Source organism: Hydractinia symbiolongicarpus, chromosome 4 (assembly GCF_029227915.1).
Source record: "Hydractinia symbiolongicarpus strain clone_291-10 chromosome 4, HSymV2.1, whole genome shotgun sequence".
NCBI lineage: Eukaryota > Metazoa > Cnidaria > Hydrozoa > Anthoathecata > Hydractiniidae > Hydractinia > Hydractinia symbiolongicarpus.
The window spans coordinates 19,522,185-19,533,310 of NC_079878.1; the positions used below are offsets into that span (position 1 = coordinate 19,522,185).

At 34.2% G+C, this 11,126-nt stretch overlaps 1 protein-coding gene across 1 annotated transcript; it reads left to right on the plus strand.

Moving 5' to 3' along the window:
• The first annotated feature begins 1,602 nt into the window (after positions 1-1,602).
• LOC130641685 (protein O-linked-mannose beta-1,2-N-acetylglucosaminyltransferase 1-like) lies at positions 1,603-5,924 on the plus strand. The gene is made up of 9 exons (XM_057448597.1): positions 1,603-2,159; positions 2,376-2,635; positions 2,996-3,299; positions 3,388-3,656; positions 3,771-3,944; positions 4,028-4,095; positions 4,172-4,278; positions 4,980-5,166; positions 5,335-5,924. Exons 1-9 carry the CDS (start codon positions 1,868-1,870, stop codon positions 5,633-5,635), a joined length of 1,962 nt encoding a protein of 653 aa, XP_057304580.1. The 5' UTR covers positions 1,603-1,867; the 3' UTR covers positions 5,636-5,924.
• The last annotated feature ends 5,202 nt before the right edge of the window (positions 5,925-11,126 follow it).

The window sequence follows — 11,126 nt, forward strand, 5'->3', positions numbered from 1 at the left end:
GTTTGAGTATTTTCATTACTTTATGTTAACAGGCGGACAAAAATTCTCGAAATACCAATGCGGGAAATACGCACAACGAGCGAAAATCTGAGGACCGGCGATCCCGCGGATTTTTACCACGGGCTAACTATTAGTTATATAATTCCTCTATACTTGAAATTGTGAGTGGAAACGACATTGTCATGAAAAGAAAAAGTAAGTAAAGGTTTAGATCAATAATGTTATAAAACAGAAAAAAATCTGACAAAAGACTACTACCATTTTCGTCATCAGGGCTCCTCAACGCCTATGAGTACGTAAACATGGAAGTAGGGAAAATAAAATACTACCTGTGAGTTTATTTCACGATAAAGAAAACTGTATAAACGACAAAGAAAACGTTGATAATATTGCAATAACTGTTGTGGATTGATGAATAAATAAATGAAATTCACAATGTCTCTTGTCGTGAACGAATTTTGGTGAAAACGTTTTTTTTTGTGTGTGGTATATTACCTTTTATAAAGCCCTGGGGACAAGGGTGACATTTCATCATTTATCATAAAGCAATAGCTATGTTGGATGAAATTAAAGAATATGTATACAGTAAAAGGAGCTAAAATGACAGTAGCCATTATTAGCTGAACTATTAGAAGGTAAAAAATTAAGACCAGTTTAAGAACATTTAAATTCAAAAAGTTAAGAACATTTGACAGCTTCTTTTCAGGTGAGCGTTCTTATAAAAAACGTGTATATAATATTTATCATAACTGATGTGATGATTGTATAATGAATAGCTTTTGCCTAATTTCAGAGAATGTTTTCACTTCAGATATTATTGCTATTCAACCTCATCTCCAGATCTCTTTTACGCCTGACGTCTATTGGAACTGTTCCGTCTCTATTATAATAGCAGTTATCCGTCTGTCTTTTTGTAAAGTTGGTAACCGCACAAGAAATCTTGAAGCTACAAATAACAGATGCGTTATAGCCTTATTAACTTTGCTATGACGGGCAATCTCCCGTGGATTTTTCACGGGCTAACAACCAGTTAAGAATATTCATTCCCTTTCTAAAACATGCAAGTTTTATAACAAAGAAGTCGTCATGCATTATCGTGAGCTGACAGTAGGTGGTTGACGGTTAATTGTTAACATTACGCAATTACTCGCATAATAACGCCAGTGTCTACATATGAGCGGGATTTTAGAATATTCGCAGGGGTATAACAAAATCATTGTTAACTTGACCTAATTGATTATTGAATTCACGTGATCAAATATCGATTGATACGTAAGGGGCGAACAATATTGTAACTAAATACTAGTATAATTTGTTATCCAGAATATTGTTACCACCTTCGCAACCGACCAATATGTACTCGAAAGAAAGTATTTACACACTCTAACTTTTAATTAGCGTTTGGACATAACTTGTGTTTATTATTCTTCTAGTTGGCTATCAAAATATAGATTGACATCAAGCTGTCAATGTAGCTAATAGTCTTCATCTTAAGTTTTATCTCATTCTAGATGTCATTACATGAAGTTACAATAAAAGCCAAAACAAACGATGTTACCATGGAAACCGAACATTATGTTTACAAGACGGTAACCGACGAATAACACGCCACGAGTATGAAAAACACGTGCTGTTCAACACTTTCAACACATAATACATTTTTTATCTTTAATTTTTTTAAGTACGACGTTGCTAGGTGATATTACAATAACTACAGTCTCATACTCGAATATTGATGTGGGCTTCTGAAAAGACGAATGAACTGCTTGTTTTTCGGTGGCTAAAAAATTAAGCCATTCACTTTGTCGAAAACTGTCTTTAAAGCTTTTTGTGTGGTATACATGTATGATGAAAAAAATTACGTGTTATGTATACACGAAGTAAACCATTTTCTCTACATATGATCACTTGTCGACCCAGCCTATACAGCATGAACAATCGAAGATGCAACATTCGTCGACGCGGATGGACTGGAACGTTTTTACAAGCAATCTTAATATGTGCAGCTTTTATGTCTTTGTTACTCAATGTCATTCTTATATCACAAAGCAAGACAGAAAATCACGAAGAAAATACAAAGGAAAAATTCGAACCAGTAAGAAGTATCGAAAAGAGGGAGACAGTTCATAAGATGCCAGTGGGCAACATCAGCAATTCAGGTATTATAATTTTCGAGAGTCATAATACTGTTGTTGTTTTGAGTATCCATGTTTAGCCTCACCAAATTTCGCGAAATACACCTAATTAATTTCCGAAATGACAACAACCCATAGTCCAACTTATTTCAAAAAACAAAGAAATCATATCCACTTTATTGCCATTTTTTTCTTGTAAAATTTTTTTGCTCAATAACAACAACAAGTACACCTTTTTAGTTTCGTCTGGGAGCAACATAAAGATTGAGGTAAAATCGAGTAAGAACGAAGTTTATGTTTCTATTGACGGTTTAAAAGTTTATGAGAACATTGGTGATGATGACAAAGGAAGAGGTATTCATGTTATTGTTTTGAACGCAGCCACCGGAGTTGTGATGGCAAAAAAAATATTTGACACGTATTACCCTAAAGAACATGAAGCGCTTGTACTGTTCCTCAACATGCTTCAAGATGGTCGAATTGTTATTTTTACGGTTAAGGTAGGTTCGCATAGTATCAAAAGAGGTTTATTCTTTTATGTATCTTCCAAGTTTTTCCCTTCTTCAACGTACATACCTTTTTTGGATAAGTGAATGTTAAAAGAGAAAGTTCTAAAGAACAACTTCGAATCAGAAAGTCGTTTTTTTGCATGTGAACATCTTGCAGAAGAAATTCTGCATATGAGTTGTGACTATACTCTTGTGCAACTCCACTCTAACGATAATGTTGCTTACTTTTTTGACTTTTTATTTTAAATTTGTTAACCATACTTTCCATAACAAAGGGATGCTTATGAAATCAAGCCTATAAGGATTCGCTCTTTAAAATTATCACTCATACTTTAACAATGTCAAACATAGGACGAAGCAAGTCAAAGTCTTAAAAAACCTGGTAGAAACTCCATAAAGATGTTTGGAAGCCGTCTCATAAATGAGTTGGGTTGGCGAGACACGTGGGCGTTCATTTCGAAGAAAAGAAACCAGTGGTTAGCAGAATCACATCAAAAAGCACCTTCGCTAGAATCTTGGGGAGCACCAATCATAGTCCAAGCCACAGTGGCATTGTTACAAAAAGAAAGAGATTGTAATTGGGGTGATGATAAAGTAGCTACTCGCAGAAAACAATTTTGTGCGAAATATGAAGGTTATGGTACAGTATGCAGCTGTGAGTAAATTTATTTGATATGTTCTTTGATGCTACATATACGACAACATCTCTGTAACATAACTTGCACATCGCATGCTAATCTTAGGTACTAACCCTGCTCCAATCGACTTACGCGGTTCACCCTTACTTGGAAGCCGTGTTGCAAACCTCCCTATTGCGGTTATTGCTGCAAATCGTCCTCATTATTTGTATCGTATGTTGAGAGGGTTGTTGACAACACCAGGTGTGGATCCAAACATGGTCACAGTTTATATTGATGGATTTTATGATGAACCTTCTGCTGTGGCAGAGTTGTTTCAAGTGTCTGTTGTTGAACACACACCGATATGCAGTAAAAATTGTCGGATCAGTCAGGTAAGGATTACCTGTTACTTATGGTATTAATTATGGTTTTTCCGGGTGATGATGATTAAATTTATTTATAATAGAAAATATATATCTTTTCTTTCTTTTTTCTCTTCCTTTTAGCACTACGTAAGGACTCTTCGAGAAACTTTTCACAAATATCCAAAAGCAGAGTTTATGATTATCCTTGAAGAAGATTTGGATGTATCAAAAGATTTAATGGATTATTTTAGTCAATTACTACCTGTATTATCATCAGATGAAAGTGTGTACTGTATTTCAGCATGGAATGATCAGGTATGCAACTTTTAACTGTGATTTATCATAAAATGTGAAGGACATAATTTTCAGTTACAAATTCGTGTTCTATACTTTTATAGGGATATGAACACTCGTGTAATGATCCTTCAATGTTGTATCGTGTGGAAACTATGCCAGGACTTGGTTGGTGAGTGTTGTATTCATTCGTAGTATTACATTTAATTTCTACTGTTTTGTTACTGACTTGTTATTAACTTGTGCAGGGTGTTGAAAAAGAAGCTGTTTAAGGAAGAGTTAGAACCAAATTGGCCAGGAAGCGATATGTACTGGGATTGGGACATGTGGATGCGAACGGATGGCAATCGAAAAGGTTACTTACACTGTGAACATCTGATCTAAAACCCTTTGTCTGTCCTGTACCCTCCTTTTTCTAAAACAATACACGTATTTTTTTAAAAGAAACCTGCTTATCAAACATTAGAGGCTTGAGCTTCTGAAGATTAGGAAACTTTTAGTACTGGATTTTTTGACCTTTATAAATTAAAAAACGAAAAAAAGTAATTTTTCATAAAATATTTTTTCATGAACTTGCGTGATTAAATAACGCCAGAGATAAGTTGATGTCAATTTCATTCCATATTATGTATACGTTTAAAAAACCCAATGAAATTTTCAGTACTAAAATTCCAAAAAAATTAGGAATCTGCCAGTACTAACAACAACTTTAGAATTGTTTTTCTTACAAAACTACGTGTAATGCAGTTGGTTATATAGATAGCTTGGAACGAGGTTTCAAGTCCGCCATTTTTCTATTTCATGAATTGAAGAAACGATAGGCGGATAAGAAGCCAGGTACCTCAGCCATCTTTGCACTGCGAAGAGCGAAGCATTCTGTTCTTTACTATGGCAGGTCTTTCCCTTATGAAATTTAACCTGGAGTTTTAAAGAATTATTAATTTTTATTTGCGATAAGTGGAATATTGCAGCTAGTTTACTTTTTAGGAGTATTTGTTGAGCTAATCTAATTTATTTATTTACAATGTTGTTATATATTTTATATGCATATTTCAGGTCGCGAATGCATTATACCTGACATTTCACGTACTTATCACTTTGGCGCGAAAGGTTTAAATATGAACAGCTTTTTTCAAGATGCTTATTTCACAAAACATGCTCTGAACACGAAAACTGGTATCAAATTTGATATTAACAAAGTTCGGAAAGACGTCTATGATGAAGATATGCACAAAATGATTAAGTGAGTGATTCTGTTGATATCCTGGTAACATATAACTCTGACAGGACGATTTTTTTTTACAATACACCTTTATTAGATTTCTATTTAAAGGGTCAATTTTCTCACTTATTTCAGCTGACTCTAAGTTAAGTCAATGCAACAAATGTTATTCTTTACAAACTTTTTTAGGGAAGCAGAACTTCTTGATCATTCCAAGAACCCCTGTTCACAGGAAGACTTTATTCCAGAGACAAAAGGACACACTTATGTCTTTTACATAAAACAAGAAAAGTCCGGTGATTATGAAACGTGGATTAACGTAGCTAGATGTTTCAAATTATGGGATTTAGACGTTCGTGGATTTCATAAACAAATGTGGAGATTTTGGATTAAAGAGAATAGAATATTTGTTGTCGGTACCAGTTCTCCGTATGTTATCTACAAACCTGAACACGTGACTCCTATTTTTATTCCAAAGAAGAAGAACTAGCATTGCATAAATAGATAGCAAATTATCGAATTTTTTAAAGACATTAAATTTCATGTCGAACAAGAAACTGTTTTATTGATTGATTGGTTTATATTTCCACCGAACCATGATGTTATGGGGAGGTACAACCTGTCCAACTCTGTTCGAAGTGATTATTTTTTAAATATTGCTGTATGTCAGAAGAAACAAAGAAACCTCGAGACGAGGTTTACCTCATTCGTTCCCAATTTTATTTTAATTAGATAGTTGTTATATAAAGATGTAAAATTAAAGAGAGTTTGGAACCAAACCGTTTCTTTATTTAGCTTCATAACTAAGGCAGGATTTACATGAACTGTTAGTATGTCTTTGGCCAACTTTTATTGCCCTCAATATGTAAACACGATTTATTCAAAGTGAAACTATTGCGCATGTGTACAAGGTATGGCGCATGTGCAGTTCGCACGCCCTGATCTAAAAAACATAACAAAATTTTATTGCGGTTTAAAATCCCATTTTAGTATTAAGAGTCTCCATAACTCGAACCTCTATAACTCGAATCTCTCCTTAACTCGAACAAATTCGTTGGCACCGTGAAAATTTCCTAATAAACTCTTATAAAAAAACCTCTACAACTCGAACCTCCATAACTCGAATCTTCCCTTAACTCGAACAAATTTTTTTGTCCCTTGGAGACTTTTCTCTCCATAACTCGAATTTTCTGACATCATAATCAAAATTCGAACAGTTTTCCTGATAAATTGGATCTAAAAATCTTGTTAATACGTGTTTTGCAGGCCTTATTATTAATTCGAATGATTAATGATGCGTCATCCAAACCTTTCGAACGTCTTTTTCTCGATTCTTGCAGCTATGTACATGCTAAGGAAAGCATGGGATGATGTTTCCAACAAAACATTCACCAATTGCTTTCGAAAATCAGGAATTTCCCAAAAGGATGCAGAAAGAGCGATCAACGAAGATGACGACCCTTTTAAAAGTTTAACCAGCGAAGTAGAAGAAGACCCAATTCCAACCCTCGATGCTGAACTCTCTTACATAAAACGAAGGTTTCCTGACCACATTGATCCTGACTTATCAACTGAAGATTTCATTGATTTTGACATTGAAGTCAGTACATCCCATGGGCGTCTGAAGACTGCTGACATCATTGCTGAGATCACTGGGACTCAAGACGAAGAATTAGAAGAGGTCGACGAAGAAGACAAGGAGGAAGAACATAAGATCACAAGACCGACGGCCGAGCAAGTGCGTACAGCTATCAACGTCCTCGAAGACTTGAGTATTTTTTCACATTTTGGAGAAGAAATGATAGCTTCCCTGAGGGACTTGAATCGTAATATCGCCAAAGAATTTGATATGAGTTGTAAGCAAACAGTTATCACCGACTTCTTTTCTAAATAAACATTAAAAAATTCATTAAAAGTGTATTGTTTTGACTTTCATTAACCTAATAGCCCCCTTAAAGTTAGACTTAAGATTAAATATAACGTTTTTATCCAGCTGGTTCACGTAAAGGGAGGATATTGCGCTAAAAGTTGAAAACCTCTACAACTCGAATGTCTCCATAACTCGAACGATTTCCTTTTCCCCGTGGCTGTTCGAGTTATGGAGACTCTACTGTACCTCAATTTGAATCCATGTAAAGACTACGTAAGTTTAAGAGTTTTGCTGTCTTTGGATCATCAGCATATTTTTAGGTTGATCATCGCACTAAGAGTAGACAGCCATTTACTCCATTGACATACTAATCGGTAATAAAACTAATTCAATTACTTTGTGCACGTTACCCACGAGATTATTTTGAAAAAATTCAACCTTGTTTCCCGTGCTTCTTACTTTTTTATTATAGAAGTAACAGGAGTTGATATTTCTGATTGGTGGTGAACTTCTAAAAATAAAATATCTTTCTTGGAAACATGGTCCACACCAGCCTATAACTCGCTTGCTACACGTCCAATGCTTTACTATGCGAAGTTTGTTTTAACGTATGACGCAGTTTTGCATATATAGTTAGTGAAAATGCATCAACTAAATTTATTTATTTATTTATTTAAAAATATTTATACAGGATGAGGACTTCAGTAATTTGCAAATATATACATAAATACAAAAAAACTGCTATCAATGTCCGTCCTGTCTGAGAATAAAAATGGAAAAAAGCAGTAAAAGCAGTAAAAATAGTAAAAACGATAAAAACAAACAAAAATTGATCAACTAGAAATGCAACAGTATGCATACAAGGTGTGAAGTGACTTCATGTGGGAGCTAAATAAGACATAGGCATAGTTCAAAACATTAATCCCACTTAGCTAAACTTGAAGCAGACTGGACGGCACAGTGACTAAGATAGCCACTGAGAGTGCACATCGCCCAATAGCTGGTATCGTCTATTAAGAGAAGTACCCTCTGAGCGCCTTCATAAAAAGAGACATTTTATCGATTTTCCGAATTTCAAGTGGCAGTGAATTATACAGTTTACTCCCTGCAAAATAGAAACTCTGCCGGGCGATTTCTAGTTTGACTCGAGGTAACCTGACAATGCAGCCGTTATTTCGTGTGTTATTGTCATGTTGTTGGCTGACAAAATAATTGTCAAAATGTTCAGATGTTAGATCATTTAGTAGACACTTTTGAACGAGTACACAAATATTACGGTTGACGAGTCCTGTGATGGATGGAATATTATCACTTCGGGCAATCGATCTAGCACGGTTCTCAAGCGATTTTAATTTGTTGAGCTGTGTATTTGTGATAGGTATTTTCAATGCACTACTATAAGTAATTAAAGGTACAATCATCATCGAGAAAACATTGTGTGCGGCTTCAGCGGTAAGGCACGGTCGTAATCTTTGTAGTAGGCGTAAACGGCTGCTGGCGCTTTTATATGATCGGTCAATGTTGTCATTAAGCATTAACTTGCTGTCGATTACTGTTCCCAGATACTTATACTGAGAAACGAAATTTATCGGATTTTCTTGATATACAACTTGTAGAGCCTTGTCATGTGCTTTCAAGCGTTTAGCCGTTCCGAACAACATGACTTCTGTTTTCCCTTTTTTTAAATTTATAATTAACTCATTTTCACGGAAATATACTGATAGTCTCTTAAGGTCTTGATTGAGAAGTTGTTCAATTCTAGTAACATCTTTATGAGCAACGTATATGACGGTGTCATCTGCGTACATTATAACTTTAGAATTTGAGATATGGTCTACAAAATCATCATAAAAAATTATAAAAAGCAGTGGTCCCAAAATGGAACCTTGTGGAACACCGCAGTAAATTGGCTCGTAGCTAGATCGAATATTGTTAATGTCTACTAACTGACTTCGATTAAATAAGTAGTCGGTAAACCATGCTAGCTCCTTGCCTTTAATTCCGTACGTGCTTAGCTTGTTTAGTAATAAAGAGTGTCCGATCGTATCAAAAGCTTTCGATAAATCCATATAAACTGCTCCAACTAACTAACTTAATTCAGCGTCTTGCAGGTCCTTTTCATTTGGAAAAAGATTAGGTCGTCAGCGGGTTATACTTTGCATAAATAGGTTTAATTACTTGTCTATCATAGAAATTACATATTCGATTTGCAAACCAAATAATTTTGGACATTAATATAATACATACTTTTAGGCTTATAATTTGCATTATTTCAAAAGGAGGTAGACTCCGCCTCCATGATTATAGTTAAATCATTTAGTGTCCGCTTTTTGTGAAATATTAAAATTCTTGTGAAAAACTGCAAACAAACAAGTAACATTAGACCAAAATTACACTGCTTAAAATTTTCGGACGCTGAAAGCTTTGTCCGATAAAAACGTCCGAAATTTTGTAAGTTGCTCATTTTGTTTTATCAATACTTGAGCGAGTGTAGATTTCGCAACAAAATTTTAATAAATTATGATAATTAATTTTAGGCTGAATATGAAAGGTTCACAGCATTTTCATTTTGAACAGTGTAAATATTATAGAAAAATTCATTTTGCATAATTTTTTTGACGTGACCCTGCTTACTCTGAAAAAAGGGAGCATGGTGTGCGCCCATTGCCGGTTGCGGTTTCGAAGCCAGGATTAACCATAAAAGAATTGTTGACAGCATTTGAAAGTCTCCAAAATAATAAAAGTGCAGATATTGATGGCATTTGGGGTAATGTGATAAAGTACGTTTTTGACGTCATTATGTTTCCACTTCGTTATGTTTTCAATCTTTTACTTAGGACTGGTAAATTTCCAGATAAATTGAAAATTGCGCAAGTCACACCCTATTTTTAAAGCTGGCGATAATGCAAAAGTTACAAACTACAGGCCTATATCTGTATTTTCGTGTTTCTCGAAATTGTTAGAACGAATTATGTATAACAGGCTCTATGCATATCTCAGATAATAAAATGCTTTTTACAATAAACAATTTGGGTTCCAAAAGAAACACTCAACCGATCATGCTTTGCTTAACTTAGTCAACGATGTTACTAATGCATTCGATAGAAATATTTTCATTCTTGGGGTATTGACATTTCTAAAGCTTTTGACACAGTAGATCATGAAATTCTTGTGACAAAGCTTGAATGCTATGGTGTGAGACATAACAATCTCAGTTGGTTTAAAGATTACTTTACAAACAGAAAACAATGCATACGTTACGGTACAAGCACAACTGAACAAAGTGTGACTTGTGGGGTGCCACAGGGCTTAATACTTGGACCACTTTTATTTATACTATATATAAATGATTTACATTATGCTTCAAAGCTTTTAAATTTTATATATTTGCTGACGATACTAATATCTTTTACTCACATAGGGATATCAGCACTCTTTTTGAAATACTTAACAGAGAATTAGAACATTTGGACGAATGGTTCAAAAGTAATAAACTTTCGTTAAATGTAGATAAAACAAAAATACTCTATTTTATAAATCTAAAATCGATGACATACCTTTTAAGTTATCTATTAATTTTAAATAACATTAATATTATTTTTTTTAGGTGTTTTGTAAGATGAGAATCTAAAATGGAATCAACATATATATGCTGTTGAAATTAAAATTTCTAAAAATATCGGATTAATTTATAACGCTAAACCTTTCTTGAATTTTACATCTTTAAAGAACTTATATTTTTCTTTTGCACATAATTTCCTAACATATTGTAATATTGTATGGGCAAGTACGAACAAGTCTAAGCTGAGTAAGCTCTACAGTAAACAGAAACATGCTTGTAGGAAAGTTTTGGTGTAGATAGATACACATCATGCGAGCCTTTATTAAAAGAACTGGAAGTTTTAAACATATATAAACTTAACATCCAGCAGATCTTAGTTTTTATGTTTAAGATAAAAACTGCTCCCTGTCCGTTTTTAGTCTTTGCTGAAAACTTTTCTTTTATCGAACATAAATACGACACGAGATAACTTCGTTGTACCAAAAACAACTCTAAGAGTAAGCGGCTATTCCATAAAAATAGAGGACCACAGTTGTGGAACCGACTATT

Excerpts from the sequence above, each read along its gene's own strand:
- LOC130641685 (XM_057448597.1), top strand. The coding sequence starts at position 1,868 with ATGTATACACGAAGTAAACCATTTTCTCTACATATGATCACTTGTCGA. Across the intron at positions 2,636-2,995 it reads TTGTTATTTTTACGGTTAAG|GACGAAGCAAGTCAAAGTCT; the intron begins GTAGGTTCGCAT and ends TGTCAAACATAG. Across the intron at positions 4,096-4,171 it reads ACTATGCCAGGACTTGGTTG|GGTGTTGAAAAAGAAGCTGT; the intron begins GTGAGTGTTGTA and ends TAACTTGTGCAG.